This window comes from Tachysurus fulvidraco, chromosome 12 (genome assembly GCF_022655615.1).
Source record: "Tachysurus fulvidraco isolate hzauxx_2018 chromosome 12, HZAU_PFXX_2.0, whole genome shotgun sequence".
NCBI lineage: Eukaryota > Metazoa > Chordata > Actinopteri > Siluriformes > Bagridae > Tachysurus > Tachysurus fulvidraco.
The window spans coordinates 1,441,149-1,467,916 of NC_062529.1; the positions used below are offsets into that span (position 1 = coordinate 1,441,149).

The window sequence follows — 26,768 nt, forward strand, 5'->3', positions numbered from 1 at the left end:
GTGTAAAGCTACAGTGTAACACTACAGAGTAAAGCTACAGTGTAACACTACAGAGTAAAGCTACAGTGTAACACTACAGAGTAAAGCTACAGGGTAAAGCTACAGTGTAAAGCTACAGTGTAACACTACAGTGTAAAGCTACAGTGTAACACTACAGTGTAAAGCTACAGTGTAACACTACAGTGTAAAGCTACAGTGTAACACTACAGAGTAAAACTACAGAGTAAAGCTACAGTGTAACACTACAGAGTAAAGCTACAGAGTAAAGCTACAGTGTAACACTACAGTGTAAAGCTACAGTGTAACACTACAGAGTAAAACTACAGAGTAAAGCTACAGTGTAACACTACAGAGTAAAGCTACAGTGTAACACTACAGTGTAACACTACAGTGTAAAGCTACAGTGTAACACTACAGTGTAAAGCTACAGTGTAACACTACAGAGTAAAACTACAGAGTAAAGCTACAGTGTAACACTACAGAGTAAAGCTACAGTGTAACACTACAGTGTAACACTACAGTGTAAAGCTACAGTGTAACACTACAGTGTAAAGCTACAGTGTAACACTACAGAGTAAAGCTACAGTGTAACACTACAGTGTAACACTACAGTGTAAAGCTACAGTGTAACACTACAGTTTAAAGCTACAGTGTAACACTACAGAGTAAAACTACAGAGTAAAGCTACAGTGTAACACTACAGAGTAAAGCTACAGTGTAACACTACAGTGTAACACTACAGTGTAAAGCTACAGTGTAACACTACAGTGTAAAGCTACAGTGTAACACTACAGAGTAAAACTACAGAGTAAAGCTACAGTGTAACACTACAGAGTAAAGCTACAGTGTAACACTACAGTGTAACACTACAGTGTAAAGCTACAGTGTAACACTACAGTGTAAAGCTACAGTGTAACACTACAGAGTAAAACTACAGAGTAAAGCTACAGTGTAACACTACAGAGTAAAGCTACAGAGTAAAGCTACAGTGTAACACTACAGTGTAAAGCTACAGTGTAACACTACAGTGTAAAGCTACAGTGTAACACTACAGTGTAAAGCTACAGTGTAACACTACAGTGTAAAGCTACAGTGTAACACTACAGAGTAAAACTACAGAGTAAAGCTACAGTGTAACACTACAGAGTAAAGCTACAGAGTAAAGCTACAGTGTAACACTACAGTGTAAAGCTACAGTGTAACACTACAGAGTAAAGCTACAGGGTAAAGCTACAGTGTAAAGCTACAGTGTAACACTACAGTGTAAAGCTACAGTGTAACACTACAGAGTAAAGCTACAGGGTAAAGCTACAGTGTAAAGCTACAGTGTAACACTACAGTGTAACACTACAGAGTAAAGCTACAGTGTAACACTACAGTGTAAAGCTACAGTGTAACACTACAGAGTAAAACTACAGTGTAACACTACAGTGTAAAGCTACAGTGTAACACTACAGCGTAAAGCTACAGAGTAAAGCTACAGTGTAACACTACAGTGTAAAGCTACAAAGCTAACATTATTATTTATTCCCTCAAGATGACACTAAAAATCCCAATCCTAAACCTAGATCTTTCTTTTTTCCCAAATGTCTTAATATTCAAATAATCATTGCAATTGAATGAATATGCAAATTAGTCTACAACGTCATGTGGCAACTTCTAGCAACTTTTAGAATACGCATTAGCAACTTCCTCCTAAAATGAGCGCGGGAAACCATCATGTCATTTAACCAATTATAACTTGTGTTCTGTCTTAATCTCGACGTTGCAATAATCTAGACTTTATTACTAAGACTTTTTCAGGCCCTGAACTCACACTAATAATGCAGCGAGCAGCGATTTGCAGCTCTGATTAAACTGATTCTCCAGATGAAAGAAAAACCTGACATTAAAGCACGGCGGCCGGTGAAGCGACGAGTCCGTGCGAAGCGGAGTCTGGGATATGACAGGCTTATATCATCCTAATCAAATACAGAAGGGCTGTGTGGACAGGCGGCTGTTTCATCAGCACGGTCCGCTGACAATCGATGGCCAAACTCTGCAAACAAAGCACTGTCTTATTCCTCTCCAGGACCCGAGGTCTGGATGCTGTTGAAGCTGCGTTTGACTGCTATAACAAATCTGTAACTGATCTGTAATCCTGATTCCCGACCTTCCTGCCTAATTTACACATATTTTGAGAGTAAATAAACGTAATACTTATTTATCTAAAAAAAAAAAAACACTTGTCTACGAATGCATTCATAACATGTTATAATACATTCATAAGGCATTCATAAAGCATTATGCATTTATAAATTGTTCCGGGTGTTCATGAAGCTTCATAAAATTCTTTAGGTATTCATTAGGCATTATAGAATTGTATAAATAACTGCATTAAGCTCTATAGCAGTGATTACAGTGTATTGAAATGATGAGTACAGGTTATAATGCATCCTTAAAACAAGGTTACGAATGCATTTGTACAGTAGGTCATTATTCATATGAAGGCTTATAAGAACAGTGAGCTATGAATCCCTCGATGACATTTCAAACAATTAGATTTGAAGTGGTTTGTTTACAACACATACATGATTACATTATTAGATTATAACATATTATAAGCATTATAAATATAATACTGTATCATTTATATCTTATTAGTCCGGGTTTATAACGCAGTAAGAAACACTAGGCAGAATTTCTTTTTTATTGACAATATAATGTACTATAAATGACGTAACGTATTAATTCGCTTTACGTTATAAAATTAGCTATGCTTATAAAGTGTGTTCTTAATGCATTATTAATTGTGTCTTTAGCGTTTTGGAGATAAGAAGAGAATGATGTTCCCACTGGAGATCAGTAGCAGGATCATTTCAGCTTAAGAGGAGATGAAAGGAGAATGAAAGTAAAATTCGGGTCATGCTGTCTGATTCCCCCCTCCCCCCCCCTCCGTGTGCTCGTCTCCCGAACCCACATAATTGCAGGCTGTTATTAAGACGTCTCTCGAATGTGCATCCGTGTCTGGTGCAATCTTTGGAGCAGGAGGTCGGCGCTTTCCTCGAGCACTGACGAGAGGAAATAACGAGGGCAGATAACTAAAGTTTAAAAAGCGAAAACCTAAAAGTGTTTGACGTCTCAAAAGAAAATAGGGTAGCATAAATGTTCACCCCGAATGTTGACCTTTTAGAGTTTACCATGAGCTCTCTGCCCATAATGAAACATGGTGGTGGAAGCCTCATGTGAAACGCTAACAAGGGGGTTCGATTCCCGCCTCCCGCCTTGTGTGTGTGGAGTTTGCATGTTCTCCCCGTGCCTCGGGGGTTTCCTCCGGGTACTCCGGTTTCCTCCCCCGGTCCAAAGACATGTATGGTAGGTTGATTGGCATCTCTGGAAAATTGTCCGTAGTATGTGAGTGTGTGAGTGAATGAGAGTGTGTGTGTGCCCTGTGATGGGTTGGCACTCCGTCCAGGGTGTATCCTGCCTCGATGCCCGATGACGCCTGAGATAAGCGGTAGAAAATGAATGAATAATCGTCTATTCTGTTTAAACGTACATATTTAGGTGTACGTCCTGAGGTACAAACCAGATCACATCCGTATCAGTTCCATTACAAACCGTAGCACCGTTACAGAGGGGTGCAAACTTACTGTACGCACTAAAAGTAAAGTGGCTACTTCCTTCATCTTCAAGGTTTTAGTAGCTTCTGTAACGATCCAAAGACCAAAACCGATAGCTCTACAGTACTTTTTGATATCCGAGCTCTTCTGTTTGGCTGACGGTCTCATCCTTCCCATTCTCAGCTGTATTGATCTGACAAGGCTGTCGTATTCTATAAACTCTATATTAAAAAAAAAAAAAAAAACGAATACAAAAAAAAAAGGTCCGTGAGCTCCGATTACGCTGCACATTATAAATAATGCATTCAGAGACTTGAGTGGGTGAGCAAGCAAAAAATAAATAAATAAATAAATAAATACAAGTGAAATAAAGCTTCTTAAAGAAGAATGAGCAGGGGCAGAAGTGAGCAGAGGCTTAAACAGGACTTATTACTGAGCACAAGGGCTGGATGGAGGATTGCGGTGAGACATTCCAGCTAAAATTAGCCTCATTCTGTCCCCATCTTCTCTCTCGTTCGCTCTCACTCTCACTTTTGCTCTGTGTCGCACTCAGGGATGGAAAGGGAGCTGCTTTGGCCTCCATCCATAAGGAGCTTTTCGGTCTGTCGGGTGTGTTTCGGCACGCCGTCGTTCTCTCTCATTACAGCAGGAGAGGCAGATCTGCGCCGTACATTATTCAAGCGGAGACAGAAACGAACACAAACACAAACACACACGAGGCTCGAGCCACCCGATAACCACCCAAACACCGGCGCCGGAAAGAAATAAAGCCGAGAGTCGCTCGGCTTCCAGCCGAAGGCTCTCGAAGGAGCGTCGCTCGACAAGCTGTTTGCTCATGACACACAAAAAAAAAAACAACAATAAGTGAATTATAGAGGACAGGACAGGAAGCTGTAGCGTAGGCTTCAAAGGTTTATCATCTATCCGCAAGGGAGAACCGACCAAAGAAAAGGATTATTGTGAAAAGAGGGATAAATAAGCAATAAAGCACGACAGGGTGTGCTGTAAAGGGAAATGAATCCATGACGAGGTGTGGTGGTGTGATGAAGTTCCTCCACACTCATCACATCCATCCTCTTCAGATCGATTTTATTCATCACACCACAGCGATTCTCCTACGATTATGCTTTCTCATTTATTAATGACAGCGCCATCCGTTTTTTTTTTTTATCCCTTTAGATCTACATTTAATGTTGTGGATCATCTACGAAACAAACTCGTTCCTGACATCGCAGCTATAAGCGGTTGAAAAGCTTTATGTGGTGAAAACATTCCTAGCTTGTCTAACGAAAAGTCTAACTTCACCTGTCCTACTGTATAAACCGTATTAGGATAGCTCATGTTATATTGTGGGGGGTGGGGGCACGGTGGCTTAGTGGTTAGCATGTTCGCCTCACAACTCCAGGGTTGGGGTTCGATTCCCACCTCCGCCTTGTGTGTGTGGAGTTTGCATGTTCTCCCCGTGCCTCGGAGAAAAGCACAGACTCTCCATCTCTTTGTCACTATATCTTTCTTAAGCCCCCGTCCAACTCTATCTCACTCTCTCTCTCACACACACACACACACACACACACACACACTATATTCTTAGCAGTTCAGGTTCAGTAGCAATTTGTGGGCCACAGAAATAAAAACTTCCAGACTGATACCCAGATTCAGAGGTTGTTTGTCTGGGGATGTTAAATATTTAAATAAATTAACATTCATTTTGTACAATTTATAAAATTATAATCGCCTCAAATCTAAAACATTTATTTAGATCAGTTTTTTTTTTTTTTTTTTACTGAATTAGCCAAATAACTACTAATAACAAACAAACAAATAAATAGGGGGGGGGGGGCACATTGGCTTAGCGGTTAGCACGTTCACCTCACACCTCCAGGGTCGGGGGTTCGATTTCCGCCTCTACCTTGTGTGTGTGTGGAGTTTGCATGTTCTCCCCGTGCCTCGGGGGTTTCCTCCGGGTACTCCGGTTTCCTCCCCCGGTTCAAAGACATGCATGGTAGGTTGATTGGCATCTCTGGAAAATTGTCCGTAGTGTGTGAGTGTGTGTGAATGAGAGAGTGTGTGTGCCCTGTGATGGGTTGGCACTCCGTCCAGGGTGTATCCTGCCTCGATGCCCGATGACACCTGAGATAGGTACAGGCTCCCCGTGACCCGAGAAGTTCGGATAAGCGGTAGAAAATGAATGAATGTTTATCATGACTATTTAGTGGACATTTAGCGGTGACTAAAGCAACAACAACGACGAGAAGGTCAACCTGACGTTTGAAATCGTCTGTGTTGTTCTGCTTAGGAAATTTATTCCACACCTTGAGGTTTGAGAGTAAAATGTAGTGTAAGAAGGTCTGATTTTCCGATCTGTATCTCGGAATATTTTACAACTCACCAGATTGATGGTTTCAATTAAAAAACAACAACAACAACAACAACTAAAAACAGACAGAAGGATTACGGACCATAAAAGCGGCGTAATACAGAGCTGCAGATAAGACGGGACGGCCGAACCCGACGTGTCTTTATCGGGAGTTAAATATGGCGATGAAAAAAGGGAAAGAAGAAAAGAAAGAAAAAAAAAAAACAACAACAACTCACAGCTCCCTAAAGTGCTGAGTGGTGCGGTTACAAATAATACAGCGGTCGTGGCAATAAGATAGCTGTGAAATTTGTCAACTTGCAAAGGCATGCCAACAGTGACGCGGAGGATAGAAGTGATTAAAAACAGAGAGCGTCAGCCAGATTTTTCTTTCCTTCCTGGAAGTGAAATCCGAAAAAAAACCAAAAAAAAAACGAGTAACTTCTGTTAGCTGTGAGCATTAAACTCAGACAGATGCCTTCACTAATCACGCTGCATTCATCCACTACACATTACAATCACTTCTCCCCTCCCTCCACGTCTCTCTCATCCTCCCTCATCAGCAATAACAGGTTGCCTTTTTTTTTTTTCATCTTTCTTTTTTTTTTCTCCCTATCAATCCTATGCAGAAAAAGAAAAGAAAAACCTCTGGTGTACAAAAAAAAATTCCACGTTCCATGTAAGTCCCGATTCCACGTTTCAGGATCCGTCGTTTTTCTTCGACATCCCGTCCGTTTCTTTACGTTCAAAAGGTGACGGACTTTTTATCCGTTTCTGGTTACGTTTAATCTTGTGCCATATCCGTGTCTTAGGGCCTTTTTACACCCGGTCACTTCATGTGTTGTCTCTGATCCGATAGCTATCTGATTTGTTAAAACTGTTCCGTTTACATCAGGCCACATAAACGCGTCTCGGCGAATCGGATATCGATCTGATCTTTCTACTCCCGCCCAAAATGCTAATATATTTTACCTCATTTCCGTTTCTGGCGCGATGCGCGACTCGCGAGTCACCTGCGAGTGACGTAGTTCCGTTTGGGAGGAGTATAGCGCTGACGTATGTGGCTCGAACAACCACATTCATTTACACCTGTTCAGTTTCATCTGAAACGCGTCCCAGACCATCGGATTTATATCCGTCTCCAAAACGTTGCGGAGGGCGTTTAGACCTGGTCTTTTTACCGTCGGATAGATATCGGGTCACAGAAAACGCAGGAAGTGACCGGGTGTAAAAAAAACCCCTCTTACTCTGAAGCAAATACATTCAGTTGTTCCTTTTTTTTTTGTGACGTCACAAAACAGACCAATCGCTCTGAGTATGCTAATTACTAAAAGATACCAACTAAAAGATTCGTTTTTTTTTTTTTTAAACTCTGCCTATCAGTCAACTTTAGCTATAAATGAATTGTGGTTGCTATGGAAATATTCTGTTTGTTTGGAAAGATTCTGAAACCTCAAATGCAAATAACAAGGAATTAGCGAGCCAGCTAGCTATTTGGGTTAGTTGGTTAGAATACTGCGTGTCACGTACAATCCTGATCGTTTCTTACGTTTTTATTTATTTATTTTTTTTGTAGAGGTGTTAAATAGCTAGAATTTGAATTTGAAGAGACGACTGAAAATGCAAAGAAACGTGAAAAAACGATTCGATCCGTCTTTTCGGCTCGCTAAAGGTATTAGCCGATATGACGGACTCCTGAAAAACAACGAGCCGGATTGAGTTTTCATTTCCTCCCTCTTAAATTTCCATTCAATTATTCATCGTACATAATCCTGTAGCAGGGATCGTGCTTTCATCTTAACTTGTTCCTTACTTGAAAAAAAAAGAAGAAGAAAAAAAAAAAACAAATGGAAAAAAAAAAAAAGAAACCCTCGGTAGGATCTGAAACGTAAGTGAAGCCGAGCTGACAGCCGGGATGTGAAACGCTACACTACGCGACCGTATATTTAGCACATCAGCACACATTCGCTGGAAGCTAAATATTCTAAATGCACCATGGATAGGAAGAGAAAAAAAGAGGTCTCTCGGAGGACTGTCTTCTATTTTTCACGAAGAGCTTCAACAATGTATGATGTTTTGGTTAGAGCTTACACACACACACACACACACACACACACACACACACACACACACACACACACACACACACACACACACACACAAGATTATTCCTGCAGACTAAACGATACGCGTGGAAATCACGGACAGGGATGAGCTTGCAAAAAGATAAAGGGGGAAATTGTACACAGAGTTAAAGAGTATAATAAAAAGAAAACACTATGAATAAAAATAACCCTAGTTAGGAGCTCTGCAAATGTGAGGGCTGTACAAGAGGCGTGGCTTTTACCCCCTTTCCCACCAAAAAGAACCGGGTGCTGGTTCAGAGCTAGCGCTAGTGCTGGTTCAAAGTCGGTTTCATCGGCGAACCTTCTAAGAACCGGTTTGCCTTTCCGTCGGTTAGAGAGCATCACAGCGCCGAGTGTGACGTCACCGTATACGTGTCACTTTACACAGCGACGTTAGCGCAGCAGCGACAAACACAAACACAATGTCAACAATGGCGGATGTTGCTTTACTGTTAATGCTCATGGCTTTGCGAACCTACGGCGGCATCCAAACGCGGCTAATAAAACGTGTACGTTTAGCTCCGTGTAATCTGTATAAACGGAGGTTGTGATCGATAAAGTACATAACGTTATTTTATCGTTAACACAGAAAAAAGTTAGCCTTAGCATGTAGCTACCTACTATCATGTGTGCTGATAATGTATCATATTGCGGTAAAGTAAAAGTGTATTAAACATTAGTATACTTAAGGTACGTTATCAAATGCGTTAACAGTAGCCCCGCCCACAGCCCCGCCCACAGCTCCTGACGCAAGCGGTTCTTAAGTCTAGACCAGCAACGTTTTGGTGCTACTTAAGAACCACTTTTCCTGGTTCAGAGCCGGTGCTTTGGCTGTTGAAACAGAAAGAACTGGTTCTAAATTAGGCTCCGAACCTGCACTCAAACTGCCTCGGTGGTAAAGGGACATTGTTTTGAGTGTAAACTGAATTAAAGATGATTCCAAGCACAAGTACACAAGGCAGGAGCGGTGAAGACTCTACAGTCGTCCAGATCTGAATCTCGTTGTAGTCGACGAACAGCATTCAGCCAATCTGAAGAACCTCGGTGCAAATCTGCCAGGAAGTCCGAGTGAAAACCATCCGTCCGTTCAGACCTAGCCGGAAGGAACCCGCGCCAACACACTTCAATCTGTAACTACATCATCAGGTGGTTCTACCAAGTACTAGTCTGAAGGGGGTGAATACTTTTGGACTGTAAGTGCCTATCGGTTTGCTTTAAAACTACTGGCTGAAATTTTGCAATCCAGATGAATTTAATGACCTCAAAGAGAACCGAAGACTTCAGAAAGCACTCCGAGCCGAATTATGCCTTCAGACCGTACAACGATTTGGAAAAGATTGAAGAAGAACTTTATTTCCATCTTTCTTGGTTACTCTTTCTCTCCATCGACACCAAATTTTCAAAGCCACGACCAGTTTAATCGTCCGACGAACCTTCGATAACCTTTGAGAAGCTTTTTTTTGGTGACTTAAGTGCTCAGTATTTCACCTTCCATGATATCGACTCTGCATGGAGATGCTGCTTGGTTCTCCGGTTCCTCTGTAGGTAAAGGGATTTTTCTGTAATTAGTCACACCAGCTGGTCCTTTACTGGCGGCGCTCGGTGGAGCTCGGCTAATTATTGTGGACTCATTATCCAGTTTCAGCTCCAAAGTGAGCAGCCATTAGGAGGCTTTGCTGTAAATCAGACCGGCAGCCTGGCCGTCGTAGCCGACGCAACCTGAGCCTCCGATACAAGTGGCGTGGAGGAAGACAACACCCTGGAGAGCTTCTCCAAAAAAGAGATGATACAATCGCAAATGAGAAGGGACGCCGGTGTTGGCCGAGACCTCGGTAAAATGTGTTAATGAATTCACAAGGACGTTCATTTATTACGGCGGAACGGAAAATGGAGCTATTTGGCATGGAATAAGTCACGTCATTTAGAAGCCCCAGAACCTCTGAGGGCAATTTCACAGCTATTAACTCAGTTTGAGTATGAATCAGAGTCAAATTGATGATTTCAGATATTTAGATTTGGTTTCACAATGTACACAATGAAACAAACAAACAAACAAACAAACAAACAAAAATTGCGGTTCAGCCAGAAAGTAAACAATGTTTATACAGAAACGTACAAAATTTATATGGCTTCGTTCTAAAGAAAAGACATCAAACACAATTTTACCCAAAACATTCATTCATTCATTCATTCATTCATTCATTTTCTACCGCTTATCCGAACTTCATCGGGCATCGAGGCAGGATACACCCTGGACGGAGTGCCAACCCATCACAGGGCACACACACACTCTCATTCACTCACACACACACACACTACGGACAATTTTCCAGAGATGCCAATCAACCTACCATGCATGTCTTTGGACCGGGGGAGGAAACCGGAGTACCCGGAGGAAACCCCCGAGGCACGGGGAGAACATGCAAACTCCACACACACAAGGCGGAGGCGGGAATCGAACCCCAACCCTGGAGGTGTGAGGTGAACGCGCTAACCACTAAGCCACCGTGCCCCCCTTACCCAGTACATCTGAACCGTTTAGCATCAGGACCATTAAAATCATAAAGAAACGTTTGTAGAGTGTAAAAGTTTTCCAGATTCCAATTACCATCTATTTAAAATAAAACACTTTTTTTTTTTGGGTCAGGATTGAGGATTAACTTTTTTTTTTTTTAAACCTGATGACAAAATGAATTTGTCGTGGATTTAATTAGAAGAAGAAAAAAAAAAAATCTCGTGTCATTTTTATTTTTCAGCTGATAAAATTAATTGAATATTGAAGCTGAATTAATTGAGAAAAAAAAATCTGTATTAAAAACTGATAACATTTTCCAGCTCACTTCAAGGAGAAAAGTTTCAGGGTGCATTTATTTATTTATTTATTTATTTATTTATTTATTTATTTATTTATTACCGTTGTATTAAATTTCATTAAAAATAAAAGAGTATTAAAAAAATAATAAAAAATCAAATACATCTGATTTAAAAATATGGAAGGTTTTAATTGGGAAAAAAAAAACTTTTTTTTTTAAACTAATACACTGATTTTTTTTTAATATGGATACAAAGATGAGTATTTACCTTTGTATAAATTAAAATTCAATTCAATTCAAGTTTATTTGTATAGCGCTTTTTACAATGGGCTTCGTTTCAAAACAGCTTTACAGAACATAAACATAGAACAGAAGTTAAACAAACATAAGGAGAAAAAAGAATTAATGTGGTAAAAAATTAAGATATATATATATATATATATAAATAAAAGTATTACCTTACTGAAACTGAAGCAGGACATGTCATGTAAAGCGAAGCCAGGTTACAAGAAGCCTCCATTTATAACCCGGAAGCCACTGATGCTACAGGAATGTGCGGCGACGGGATGATAATATAGAGCGCGGGAACGCGGCGGTCAGGAGTGAGATGTCAGGAAGAGCATTAGTGAGGTTAATTAGCTTCGGGCGGACTCAGGACAGTCGAAGAGCTCGATACGGGTCAGTATTAAGGCACTCCATCACAATGACTGTGTGGCTTTGTCGATAGTGCTGAGAGGGCCTTTCAGATCCAACCATATCCTCGCTAGGAAATCTAATCGTATTTACGCCGACATCCGAAAGCAAGCTTTTTGTTTCTTTTTTTTTTTTTCCAGAGAGTTATGATCGGTACAGTATGTTTTTGAATTTGCCTGGTGTTCAGTATCAAGCAGCCGTTTAGACGGGACGAGATCACACACCTGCTATGCTGCGACGAAAATAGGGGTAATTTTCTCTCTTTTAGTCGACTGTGCGACAGACTAATCCGACTTCCTCTACGTTATTCCTAGTCGTCGGTGTCGAGGGAATTGTTCGAGATGAGAGAAAGCTTGTTATGTTCCTCGTCACGTGTTAGACGTGCAATAACAATATCCCTAAAGCCAATATATCTTAATTACATCAGCGTTTCCTCTTAACGCCGACGAGACGGTCTTTTTTGTCCCTCTTCCGTCTCTGAAGCGTCTTCCGTCACGCGTCTGATCGATTGCGACGTTTCTCGGTAATTAAAGCCTTCCAGAAATCCTGCCTGTCTTTCCAGGAACAATTTCCCCATCACTACGGTGTACAGGTAAAGAACAAATGAAAGAAAGAAAGAGAGAAAGAAAGATAGAGAAGGAAAAAGAAAAACTAGCCAACAAACCGTAGGACAAGCGATTGTGTGATATTACGAGGCTGTTAAGATCCAATAAGACGGGGAGATACGTTTAAATTTATGATCGATAGGATTCGATCTTCTCGCTCGTCCTACCGACGAAGGTGCTCTGATAATCTAATAATCTAATATAAGCTGCAGAGCCCCAGTGTTAGCTTCGGGAATCGATACGCGCTGCTATGGAGTGAAAAGAGAAAGAAAGGAAACAGGTAAAAAAAAAAAAGGAATGAAGAGAAAATGCTGTGTGTGGACAAGATGTGCGATGGTGCCAGTTTATTGACTTTGTGGCAGGTTTGGTGACATTTTCGGAGTCTTTATTTTAAACAAATACATGTCTAGTGACATTCATTCATTCATTCATTCATTTTCTACCGCTTATCCGAACGTCTCAGGTCACGGGGAGCCTGCGCCTATCTCGGGCATCATCGGGCATCGAGGCAGGATACACCCTGGACGGACGAATCAGTGACCACCATTGTCTCAAAGACTAATCACTGATTGGGATTATTTTCAACAACCAATCACTGACCATCACCGAGCGTCACCGCGGTACGTCACTAATCATCATTGTTTCCATAAGTCAATCAGTGATCATCACAGCTCCCAGAAACCGATAGATAGATAGATAGATAGATAGATAGATAGATAGATAGATAGATAGATAGATAGATAGATAGATAGATAGATAGATAGATAGATAGATAGATAGATAGATAGATAGATAGATAGATAGATAGATAGATAGATAGATAGATAGATAGATAGATAGATAGATAGATAGATAGATAGATAGATAGATAGATAGATTCATTGTTTATCCCACATCTATTCTATTCTCATCTATCCAGTTAAAACTCTTCTACCGTCGCCTCGTTACACACTTTGATATGCTAACGAGCAAGCCGACACAAACGGAGATGCGAACGAGTCCCTGACGTTCCCGACCGACGTTCCGGTTCCACGCTCGTTCCGTGTTCCGGTCCGGTTTTCATCCCACCTTCACCACCTCCCCTTGAGGAGCTCTTCGTTGCCATGTTAGATATCATTCAATACTTTATTATCTCGAGTGAAGTTTGTTAGATGCTTTCCCTGAGACCTGAGGGAATACGCATCGGTGGTGTAAAGACATGGCGGTATGATGCAAGCTCCTTTTCAAACCGGCAAGTCGTGTCGAACAAAACTCCTTATTTATGTAAACTGAAAGGAACGAAAATCAGATTTAAAAATTAAATTCGAACCGTTTTCAAATAAACATTTATATTTCATGTAGTCGAAGATGTAGCTGGTCTCATTGATTTCATCTGCTAACTATATACCGATATTAACTACTTACCACGGGGGGCACGGTGGCTTAGCGGTTAGCACCTTCGCCTCACACCTCCAGGGTCGGGGGTTCGATTCCCACCTCGGCCTTGTGTGTGTGGAGTTTGCATGTTCTCCCCGTGCCTCGGGGGTTTCCTCCGGGTACTCCGGTTTCCTCCCCCGGTCCAAAGACATGCATGGTAGGTTGATTGGCATCTCTGGGAAATTGTCCGTAGTGTGTGAGTGTGTGAGTGAATGAGAGTGTGTGTGTGCCCTGTGATGGGTTGGCACTCCGTCCAGGGTGTATCCTGCCTCGATGCCCGATGACGCCTGAGATAGGCACAGGCTCCCCGTGACCCGAGAAGTTCGGATAAGCGGTATAAGGTGATTGAGTGAATGAATGAATGAATGAACTATTTACCACACTAGCTATTTATTTCTCTGGTTTACGTAAATATTCAAGCTAGCTACAGTAATCTTCATGCTAGCGACTTCGGTAGTTAGACGGCTAACTGTTATATCGTCTGACTCGCGATCTGAGCTGGATTGTATAAGAAATCAATGAGTCTGTGCTTGATGTTTGGTGTAACCTAGAGTTCATTAGCTAATTAGCATATGGACCCGTTAGCTAGCTGATGCTCATGCGAGATAGCTAGTTATTTTTACGATTGGAATGAAATCTGCTCATCGACTCAGGGGTAATAATTTCATGGACTGCTAAGATTTACGGCTACGAAAGTCAACACGCGAGTCGTTCGAACATGCGCATCCGTAATCGTATATTGTAAAAGGTCACATGACCGGGTCAAGCGACACTGTGCGTACGTGTAATACAGTAGATTTTTCGTTTGACCCACAAAAGCATGGAAATATATTTATTTATATATATTCTTTTGCTGCGCAGCAGTTCGGCCCAAAGCTGCCCACGCTGAGGGAAATGTTTGTATGTTGAGTGAAGAGAAGAGGAAAAAAAAAACATGCCTTGAGACACATGAGAAGCTCACACATATATTATACGTGTGGGAATGTTGGAGGAAAACACACACACACACACACACACACACACACACACACACACACACACACACACACACAATTCTGATAAGTGTGTGTGGTGTGTGTAAGCCACAAAACTTTGCCCATACTAAAGTAGCCTGAAGATTGTTATACAGCATAAATGCACGTGTGTGTGTGTTTGTGTGTGTGTGTGTGTGTGTGTGTGTGTGTGTGTGTGTGTGTGTGTGTGTGAGAGAGAGAGTGAGTTATATAGGGATGTCTATTATATGGTTTAGTGTCATAACATCAGCACAGATAGTTTGCTTTTAGATAGGATATATTTCCAGAAAAATGTCATCTCACACACACACACACACACACACACACACACACACACACACACACACACACACACACACACACACACACACACACGTCATTGACTTGGCACAAGTGGAAAAACAAGATGATTAGAAATGATCTAAAACGGGTGGCATTTCGGGCAGCGAGCTCCGCTATTGATCGGTCATGTTTATGTGGCAGCAGAGACCCGTAATTTGTTTTTCCTGGAAACATGCGGTGATGGATGGCTGCGCTTGAGCGATCAGACCTTAAAGCAAAGAACTATGTCAAACCAAGGTCACCTTCCTCCAACGGAAAAAAAAAGAAAAGATTTTTAATACTCGATCTTTTTGATATGAAGACGCAGGACTTTATGTCTGACGACGGCGTCAAGTGCGTCTGTCAACGGAGCGACAAACGGAAAGTGTCTCCACCGAGATGATCAGATAAAAGACTCGGATAATAGTATTGATTTTTTTTCCCCCTATACACACACACACACACACACACACACGCTCTCGATTTTACATGGTGTGGAAACATAATATCTGCAGATGTCTAACTTTCAGTGCTTTCAGAATCCTGTTTTTAAAGCGGCGGTTCGTAACATTCAGCACCTTTCACTGTTCTTGCTTTTTTTTAAATGAAAAGTGGAAAAATACATTCATTCATTCATTTTCTACCTCTGGTCACGGGGAGCCTGTGCCTATCTCGGGCGTCATTGGGCATCGAGGCAGGATACACCCTGGACGGAGTGCCAACCCATCACAGGGCACACACACACTCTCATTCACTCACACACTCACACACTACGGACAATTTACCAGAGATGCCAATCAACCTGGAGTACCCGGAGGAAACCCCCGAGGCACGGGGAGAACATGCAAACTCCACACACACAAGGCGGAAACGGGAATCGAACCCCAACCCTGGAGGTGTGAGGCGAACATGCTAACCACTAAGCCACCGTGCCCCCAGAAAAATACATCCATGGGCTAAATATCACAAAATGCTCCTTTAAACCTACATTCATGGTTTCATAAAGCATTATCATGTAGAGCTTGTGGTCCTTTCTTCGGTTCCCTGTTCGCAACTTTAATTCCTAGCTAATAATAAAAAAAATGACGGAAGTCGCGACCGTGACACGTCGATGCGATCGGCTCCTTGACATCGCCAGATCGTCGCAATGCCTTTAAATAAACTTATCAGAAAGCACAAAAACAAAAGCAAGGGTCCAGACGCTGGTGGATGGATGCGAGATGAAACACACACCCAAGCACAGTGCATTAAGTCATACACTATATGGTGCTGTTGACAAAAAGAGAGCCGTGCGGTCGATCGGAAGAAATGAAAGACATTAAACCTGCGCAGATCGATCTGCTCATATATTTTTAGACAGCTCTTCTCCCGGAGAGAGGCCCGGCCGTGCAGGAGCTCTCCATAAACCAGAATAAAATAATAAAACGCTTTCAATTCGGCCGGCGTGCCGGGCCCGAGCCGAGCCGGGCCGAGCCGTACGTCACGCTATTCGTGAAAATGTGGTGCTGCGATATTTCTCCAGAGCTCCCGTAATGCCTTTCTATTGTGCCTGTGCTCGTGTAGGAGGCTGTCAGCCGAGGCCGTCCTGTGAGTCCCACTGCTCTTCATCTTGTGTCATAGGCAAAAGAGGAAGTGCAGGACACCGGAATGATGAATACCAGCTCACGAGACTCATTCGTCTTTCCTGTCTGCGCGAGTCCTTCATCAAACAACCGGCCGACTTTCCTCGGCTCCGGAGAGGCTTCGCGTCCAACACTCACTAGTACCCTCACAGCTTCGGGCTGAGAACTCGATTAGAGGAAAGCTCGAAAGAATTGTGATCTTTTTTAATTCTTACGATGGTTTCGTGTAATTCGTTGACATTCGTTTGGAAACTTAAATGTTTATTCATTCATTCATTTTCTACCGCTTTATCCAAACTATTGGGTCACGGGGAGCCTGTGCCTATCTCGGGCGTCATCGGGCATCGAGGCAGGATACACCCTGGACGGAGTGCCAACCCATCACAGGGCACACACACACTCTCATTCACTCACACACTACGGACAAAACCCTCCAGGTTGGGGGTTCGATTCCCACCTCCGCCTTGTGTGTGTGGAGTTTGCATGTTCTCCCCGTGCTTCGGGGGTTTCCTCCGGGTACTCCGGTTTCCTCCCCCGGTCCAAAGACATGCATGGTAGGTTGATTGGCATCTCTGGAAAATTGTCCGTAGTGTGTGAGTGTGTGTGAGTGAATGAGAGTGTGTGTGTGTTCCCTGTGATGGGTTGGCACTCCGTCCAGGGTGTATCCTGCCTCGATGCCTGATGACGCCTGAGATAGGCACAGGCTCCCCGTGACCCGAGAAGTTCGGATAAGCGGTAAGCGGTTTCTATTTAATCATTTTATTTAATTTCATTAGGACACAGAAGGAGTGTATTTATTTTTTTTAGAGGACTTGCTTCTTTGACGTTCCACGATACCAACCGTAACTAGAAAGTACATATTGTTTATTAAACGTGTTACTGCATCACAGTGGTGTCGGCGCATTAAAACGTTTCCTTCCCCCAGACGAACGTTATTTAATCCGGCGCAGGATCTGGTGTTGATCAGTGACGTGTCTCTGGCCTGGCGGCGGCGTCTCTGTCCTGTGCGTTAATTAATGGCCTCCTCGAACTACAGCATCTCCTGTTTCTGATGGAGGAAAGAAAAACGGCCTTGATGAACTTCCACGGCCGTGATGAGGAGGAAGACGAGGAGGAGGAGGAGGAGAAAAAAGATGCTCCTTAATTAAGCCGCTCCTGTTCGTGTCAGACACGCTGGGAGGAAAACAAATCCATCCTCTCGGGTCCCTAGTCGTACATCTATCTTTGATTTAATTTATATATTTGTACCCCGGTGGAGAAGGAAGAGGAAATAATACCCTCGGGTTGTTATTTAGAATAGAAGCGGATATTTTTTATATTAATCCTTCTAATTAATTCTGTTAGAAAATCAATATTTCGTGCTGAAGGAAACAGGAATAACTATAATACAGATACGTATCGGTGTCTAGCAGCAGGACCGCATTCGACATGGTCGCAGGAGCAAAGCGAATTTTCCAGGACATCGGTTTAATGCGTGTTTATATGCGCGACTGGTGTGATCCTATCTACAGCTCAAAGTGCAAGGAAGGAAATGGAAGCCCTAGCGCGCAGCGTGGGGTCGCGTGCGACGGCGCTCCGGCGACAGGAAACGTCGAGTCGCAGATGACAAAGTCGTTAGTGTAGGTAAATTCTTCGTATAAACGTGAACGATAAAGTGGATCGCTTACGGCTATGAACCTGGAGGTCGCCAAAGGGTCAGGTTTTGTCAAAGAAAGAAAGAAAGAAAGAAAGAAAGAAAGAAAGAAAGAAAGAAAGAAAGAAAGAAAGAAAGAAAGATAAAAAGTTAAGTTGCTGATGGAAAGTAAAGCGAGGCTTGGTGAAGGCAAATCAATTCCTTTATGCAATATTAATTTCGAGCGAGTCGTTTAACAGGCAATGAAGCTGCTAACAAGTAATTTATTAGTACGGCTCAATCGACATGATTACTTAGTGCGCTGTCGTTAATAAGCAACATGTCAGAGACGCACGAGGTGAATTCCTTCTTGTTATCCCAACAACATGCGTCTAATATTACTGAGCTATAAGTCATCGTGGAGCACGCTGCAGACGTGGGGTGACGGTGCAGGGTGTCTTAAGCCCTATTCGGACGGGATTGGTTTTACGTGAGGACGTGGAGTAATGGAGTAAATTTTACCTCAGGACGTCTGTAATATTAATTGGCCAATTCGCACGGGACAAGACATCTCAGTAAAACTAGCAGAAGTGGGAGGGGTAACTCGCTTTACGCACCACAGTAACCTCCTCGTCGTCATGTGCGTATTACGTTGCTTCCTGTTTCGAGCGCCTCCATGCTTGCAAAATGCGCCAAAAACTACATTTAAACAGGAAATGACGGAATTTTACCGTACATATTTACAGCGGGGGACACGGTGGCTTAGTGGTTAGCATGTTCGCCTCACACCTCCAGGGCGGGGGTTCGATTCCCACCTCCGCCTTGTGTGTGTGGAGTTTGCATGTTCTCCCCGTGCCTCGGGGGTTTCCTCCGGGTACTCCGGTTTCCTCCCCCGGTCCAAAGACATGCATGGTAGGTTGATCGGCATCTCTGGAAAATTGTCCGTAGTGTGTGAGTGTGTGAGTGAATGAGAGTGTGTGTGTGCCCTGTGATGGGTTAGCACACCGTCCAGGGTGTATCCTGCCTCGATGCCCCATGACGCCTGAGATAGGCACAGGCTCCCCGTGACCCGAGAAGTTCGGATAAGCGGTAGAAAATAAATGATTGAATATTTACAGCGGGTCTATTCGGATGGGATCAGTATTACCTGAGGTCATTTTTCCGGACCTTTTTACAGAAGGTAAAAGTCGCCGTAATCTTTACTGACATTGTCCGTAATGATTACCGAGATGGCGCATTCGGACGGGACTAAAATCACAGAGAAGCTCTGGTAATGATTATTTTACCCCCCACGTCACCCCGTAGAACTAATCCCGTCCGAACAGGGCTTTAGTCTTATAACACCTTGACATTATGGGTAAATAATTAGCGCCAGGTTGTTATTATCCTCGAGTGTTTTATTTCTCTTCCACCACAGCCAACGATGACGATTCAAGAAGATCCGAGAGGCGAGTTAGTTACCGTCGGCGAATAAAAATCTAAATATTTCCGCAGCATTTCCGATGAAGGGGAAATCGCAAAGCTTCAACTCGTCCGTCCTGAAGATGTCCGAAGTCTCCGAGCTCTGACACGCGGGCGGCTCTGACGCTGGAGACTCCTTCCGTGTGTTTTTTTGTTCTGAAACCTGATTGGCTGAATTCTGAAACGGATGCAATACTCAAATTTTTGTGTTATGTATAACTGAGTTTTGTTGTTCTATTTCTTTCCTTCTCTTCTGTGAAGGCCATATTGACCTGTTATGATGCATGTATAAAGCATGATGTCATGTTAGCACTGCTTTTAATAAGGCGTTGTGGTTTTATAGCGGTGTTTATAACGCATTCGTAAAGTGTTGATATAAGGTGTTATAATCGGTGCTTATAAAGTCTTAACAGGGTGCGTTATAAGCACAGTTTATAAGACGCTGTATCAACGCTGTTCCAGTTTATAAGCGCATTATGCATAATGAATTCTGCGGGGAAGAATAAATATTTATATGCGTCTACGACACCCGATCGATGCTTTATATAAATAACAAACAAAATAAAATAAATATATGAAGAAATAAATAGATGCGTTGAATTTCACGTCCGAACGTGATCGTAATCCCCTCCGATATCTTCTCCAGGCTAAATGTTAGCGTGACGATGCAGGAAGACGCAGGTTTCTAATTCCGCCGGCGACCCGCTACGTCGCGGAAATGTCACAAAGTCGATCGTGATCGAGAGCGCGACTAATTACTAAATAATTTCATTCGGGTGGCCGTGAGCTTGTTCATGAACAGGGAAGGTTTGACCTTTCTGAGGTCGTAATTTAATTAGGAATTCGTTAGCGAACCCGAAGAGCGGCTTTTAGCAACGGCGCAGCATGGCGAGGGTTCGGGTCCCACACGGCTCATCGGAAACAGCTTCTGGATATCAGCAGGACAGATCTGTGTATAACGCTGGTGTGTGTTGGATTGGAGAAGTGTGTAATGAAGGTTGGAGTCATCCTTATGACGCTCCATTGACTTCCTGCCACTTCCCGCACTATAGAGGGATCTATAGCTGGATTAATATACACACTTAACACGTAGTTATAATAAAGCTCCTAATGAGCAGCTTCGACAGGACGAGTGTCTCAAAGCGCTGGCGGACTTTGTAACATGTAGAGAAAGTGTTTAGTGTACGGACACATCAGCAGCACGGGACATGAATTAATGTGCAAGGCTGAAGGGATGGTTGGGTTTATTGTGCTTCATAGCAGGATACCACATTTCTGCTCACACACACACACACACACACACACACACACACACACACACACACACACACACACACACACACACACACACACACACACGGTGAGTATATAAAGCATTACTGCCATCTAGTGCTTATAAACGTCACAATATCTGAAAAACTCGAGTTGACATCTGATCACATGAGCAGCTTCCAAATGACATCTCTCTCTCTCTCTCTCTCTCTCTCTCTCTCTCTCTCTCTCTCTATTCTTATATAGCCTATTTAATTATATTCCGTATCCTTCTCTATCACTCACTGCTCCCTATATCTCTTCCTCTATATTCTGTCTCTCTTCTCTCTCTCTCTCTCTCTCTCTCTCTCTCTCTCTCTCTCTCTCCTTCTATTTCTGTCTGTCTGCCCCCCTTTATTCTCTCCAGCAACTCCTATTCACCGGTGTCTCTCTCTCTCTCTCCTCTCTCTCCTCTCTCTCTCCTCTCCTCTTCCTCTCCTCAACTTTCTATTCTCTTTTCTGTCTCCCCCCTCTCTATTTCTCTCTCTCGCTCTCTCTCTCTCTTTCCCTCTCTCTCTCCCTCTCTCTATTTCTGTCTGTCTCTCTCTCCCCCTCCCTCTATTTCTGTCTCTCTGTCTGTCTCCCTCTCTCTATCTCTCTATCCCTCTCTATTTCTCTCTCTCTCTCTCTCTCTCTGTGTATCTCTCTCTCTCTCTCTCTCTCTCTCTCTCTCTCTCTCTCTCTCTCTCTCTCTCTCTCTCTCTCTCTCTCTCTCTCTCTGTATCTCTTCCTATATCCTTCCACTTCATCTCTTTCTATCTCTCCCAACATGACTCCGATTCTGTGCCAGGCTTCGGGGGGAAAAAGCGACATGTCAGGACGGCTGATGAGCGTCATGGTCCCGAGTGTCAGTCTTCAATCATCAGAAGGTCAACTGTGTTGTTTCGACAAACGATTACATGACAGATCACGTTTGTGACGTTTGTCTGTCTCTCTCTCTCTCTCTCTCTCTCTCTCTCCCTCTCACACACACACACACACACACATACAAACACACACTCATATAAAAATGCTGAAAAGGCTGAAATACGAAACGATCGGATGTACGGGAGGAAAATACCGCCGTTGTTTGTCATTACGGATGATCCGCTATCATCGGATCAACATCATAAGCGTGTAGCGTCGTGTTCCGTACTTAAAGCCAGACTCGGGCTCTCGTGGCCAATTGTACTGATGGGTTTTATCTCAACGCTCCTCTACTGAAGCATGAGAGCACTTCAACGACACTGTAATTACTCCAACCTTTCACAGCAGCGGCTCGTCCTGTACGCCGGCGTCGCCGGTACGCGATCAACGCTCTGACCATGTTCAGGAATCTACAAAACCATCCAGGAATCAGGAAAGAGTTCAGATCGTGTGTGTTTACTGACATATGAACGTTTGTCACGAGGACGTTGTAAATAAAAATATACTTTATGCTTCATAAAGGTGTTATAAAAGCAACGTTACCCACAATGCCGTGAGTGGGATTTGGGGTCCTACGTAAAAAGAGCGATGCGGCGGCATCCATCCAACTCCATCGTCGTCCGATAGCAGCATCCGATCACCAAACCACAACACGGCAACCACCGAACGATCCGATAACATGTTCAATGTGATTCCTTTAAGATCAGATCAATCGCTTAGACTCCGTTAGTCTGTCAGTGCTGTTTGAGTATGCGAGCGTGATCGCCATGGTGATTTTTTACTTTACAATCCATCACACAAACACTGGAGTTTTTATTAATGTATTTGTAATCACTGTTTATTTACTGATAGAATGAAGGTGTGATTAAAAAAAAGGAAAAGAAAGAAAAGAAAGCACTTACCTGTTAGAGCACTACTGTAAGGGATTCTTCTGGGGGGGGTGTTTGTGTGTGTGAGGTGTGTGTATAATGGATTCTTGTGTGTGTGTGTGTGTGTGTGTGTGTGTGTGTGTGTGTGTGTGTGTGTGTGTGTGTGTGTGTGTGTGTGTGTGTGTGTGTGTGTGTGATTCTTCTAAATGCAGTGTGTGTGTGTGTGTGTGTGTGTGTGTGTGTGTGTGTGTGTGTGTGTGTGTGTGTGTGTGTGTGTGTGTGTGTGTGTGTGTGTGTGTGTGCTGTGTAAACATGATGACCTGCATAATTTGTGTTGTGTGTATGTGTTGTGTGTTGCGTGTGTGAATAATTCATCCTCCAGTAAAACGTGGTGTCCTGCATGACCTGTGTGTGTGTGTGTGTGTGTGTGTGTGTGTGTGTGTGTGTGTGTGTGTGTGTGTGTGTGTGTGTGTGTGTGTGTGTGTGTGTGTGTGTGTGTGTGTGTGTGAATAATTAATCCTAACGGTAAAATATGAAGTCCTGCAGTACTTGTGTATTTTGTGTGTATTTTGTGTGTGTGTGAATAATACATCCTCCAGTAAAACATGTTGTCCTGTAGTGTGTGTATGTGTGTGTGTGTGTGTGTGTGTGTGTGTGTGTGTGTGTGTGTGTGTGTGTGTTTAAGAAAAGAGAAGTGACTCACGGTCGTTGCAGTGCATGCCGGTGAAGGAGGTCATGGAGCAGTCACAGGTGTAGTTCTCCCACTGCTGGATGCAGACGCCCATGTTGGCACAGGAGTCCTCCTGACACGTGGTGCTAGGACCTACAGTGGCAGAGCACAGGGCTGTAACAGCAGGGCAGAGCGGCCGGCGGCGAGCCGTTAGGTGCCATGCAGGTATGCACTTCAAGTTGGCATGCAATCAAGGTTAGTAGCAAAAAATTCTCAAAGGTTACAAAATGAAAGGAATAAAATAAATAAATAAATAAAAAATACAAACATATCAAACTGAGCCTTGGCATTCTCTCCGAGTAGGTTTTAGTAACAAGGTGGACAAAACACAGCGCTGCGGACATTCCCGAACGTGGCTTCAGACGGGGAGGGGGTGGGGGTGGGGTGGGGGTTTTAGGGGGTTCACACACAGGCAGAACTCGCCAGGAGTCACCACGTACACACAGAGTTAATAATAAATCAACAGGTCATAGCAAACGAGTGTGTGTGGTGATTCGGAGCAACTAGGAATGTGATTTTATTGGAAAAAAAAAATAATAATTCTGTCAAAACGTAACTGTGGAAACATTGTGATTAAAGGTGCGATTAGTGTGTTTGTTGTCAAAAATAAATAAATCAGTAATTCTAACACTAAACAAGCCAAGTGGATGAATCTCAGCATTCTAAAGGCTTCAATGTACTATGTATTTTGTTGTTGTTGTTGTTTTTGTTGTTTTTTTTAAATTAGTTTGAATTTTTCTGGCCCAGAAAAAAAATGCTTATATTACGATTATCATCATCATCCCCCAAAAGTGCTCCAAACAAAGAAGGTGCACAGATAACATTAAAGGTGCAGTATGTAAATTATTTTGTTAAAAAAATAAAATGTAAAAATCTATTTAAAAAAAAATAAGGAAAAGCAGCAAGTGATTGCTTTAGTTTTCCAATTAGCTTTAATGTATTATGGTGCTTTGGGGATTTATTTGCATTCATTTGCATGTTTCTGGCCCAGAAAGATGTTTATATTATTAAAATCTGAAAAATGCTCCAAACAAAAAGAAATTCCACGAATTAACATAGAATTCTAAAAAAACATTTTAATCAAAAACAGCCATGTAAACATGAAGAACTGCAAGTCAAGTGGGATTAAAGGTGCAGTTAGTAGTTTTAAGTTGTCATCAATCAAATTCTACAATAAAAGATGTTCAATAAATTCATTTCTCACTTAAATCCTTTTGGGCTATTTTCTATACTTGCTTTCAGTTTTATATCATAGTAGATTTTACACTTTAACATTATAATCATTCTAATTAAAAATACTAGGAAATTCATCATAAAGAAAGAATTAAACAAATGAATTCCGATTATCTTGAATTCTAAAGCATCACAGAGTTTCTGTCACACAGGGAAAAGATGCTTAAACAAGGCTGGGTCACAATTTACTTTCAATCAAGAATAAATTTGACAACAAAACTTTACATACCGCACCTTTAAGTGCTCTTTGCACGGCACTTGTGTTAAACAGGGTTAATCACACACAAACAGGTAAAAAACAAATAACAAAAGTGCACTTCTTGTGTAATGCGTAGTGCAGCTGAAGATGTTAAAACATAAAATGATTCACCCCTAATTTTATTTATTATTTTTATTTCCTTCGACTTTGTTTATCGCAATTGTGTTTTTTGTAAAAAAAATAAAAAATAAAAAATTCCCAGGAACAAAACAGAACGAAAACATGAATGTGTGCAATGTTGAAAAGTATAAATAAATTAATTTTTAAAAGTAAAATAAATAAACAAACAAACAAACAAATAAATAAATAAATAAATGGAAATTGTGAATACAAATAATATAAATTATATAAATTTAAAGAAAATAAATAATGAGCATTTAAACAATTTAAAAACCAAAAATAAGAATGAATCATTATTTAAATTAGCAGCTCCATTTTATTCCAAATGGTTCAGGTTGTTGCTCTGGTTAGATTTTTTTTCTCATCCCAAACTTTTTTATTTATATATATATATATATATATATATATATATATATATATATATATATATATATATATATATATACCTCTCAAGCAAACTTCACACTTTAAGATAGAATGCATCACACTAAAAGAAGGTAGTTTAAGAATAATCAAGTTTTTTAATGAGAACGGAATTATTTGAATTTCAGGCGAAACATGATTTGGTGTTTTATTTATTTTTATCTTTTTACTATTATTATTATTATTATTTTATTTTAGGCTGAGCAGAAACCCACTGATGTGAACATCATTAGCATAAGCGAAGACCAGGATGAGATCCAGCAGGCAAACACCCGGCGGCGTAATTACACACAAACGTCTGATGTTTTATTTATTCAACCTCACAGCTGCTGTCATTTTTTTTTTTTTTTGTATCTCTCTTTCTCTTTCTTTCCTGATTTATTTATTTATTTATTTTTAAGAAAGAAGTGAACCATTTTATACCAGGACATTGTTACAGTGAAGTGAGACAGCTTTGTGTCTCGGGTGTTAAAAGTATAAAATAAAAAGGCGATAAATAAATACAATAAAAATAATAAATTGACACGATACATCACACAGAGCAGCTTTTGAGCCAAAGCTCAGAATGGAGAGGGAACCGTCTACCTTGCAGGTCTGCTTTGGCGAAACCAACTTTGTTAGCGAAAGAAAAAACAGAAACAAAAAGCGAGAAAAAACAGTCAAACAGGTTAGTAGGTGGTCAATGACTTTCGTTAATAAAGCGAACGCTTTACTAACAGGCATGCTCTACCATTCTTAGGAAGGGGTCTGAGTTAAAGATCTACACTAACGATGGGTTAGAGATGATGAGTTGGTACTAAATGGCTGAAAGGAGACCGTACGGCGTCAGAGTGACAGGACGAGACGCCACACGGTGTCTGAAATGTCTACAGATGTTAAAGAAGACATAAAAGTGGCTAGAGTTTTAAGGCAAGACACTACAGGTGGACGTGTCGGGTCGGATTCTTTAAAACAAATTCCATCTAACAGTTTCGGTTTTTAAAATGCAATAAAAAAAACGAGCAAAAAACGAACAAAAAAATCGTTTTTATTACGTAAAGCAACGGAGTAACGACGAGCGTTCCGTCAGGGTTCGTTTGGTATGAAGTATGGAAATGTAAAATTGAAATAAAAATTCAAATTAAGTTATAAAACAAATCCTATAAACATCTGTGGAAACACAAACACTTTATATTTATGTTATATTATATTCATAACAAAAGAAAAAAACTGTACAAAACATGTTTTATGTAAAGATCATGTTTTCTCACAAACTAGAAAAACTCACATTGTGTTTT

The 26,768-nt window shown here is 41.8% G+C and overlaps 1 protein-coding gene across 27 annotated transcripts in view; it reads right to left on the minus strand.

Annotated features, from left to right (window-relative positions):
• The window catches only part of nrxn3a (neurexin 3a), a 271,775-nt gene that overhangs the window by 130,176 nt on the left and 114,831 nt on the right, over positions 1 to 26,768 (minus strand). For 17 of the 27 annotated variants that reach the window (XR_007144532.1, XR_007144531.1, XR_007144530.1 and 14 more), the window contains 2 exons: positions 26,077 to 26,103; positions 23,430 to 23,549 (listed from right to left, as the gene is read on the minus strand). Coding sequence is in view for 23 of the 27 variants with exons in the window: in XM_047821599.1 (XP_047677555.1) it covers positions 23,430 to 23,549; positions 26,077 to 26,103 (147 nt within the window). In the remaining 4 variants the exon portion in view is untranslated. The remainder of the gene's footprint in view (positions 1 to 23,429; positions 23,550 to 26,076; positions 26,104 to 26,768) is intronic. The other 10 variants (XM_047821603.1, XM_047821604.1, XM_047821602.1 and 7 more) reach the window with 1 other exon arrangement.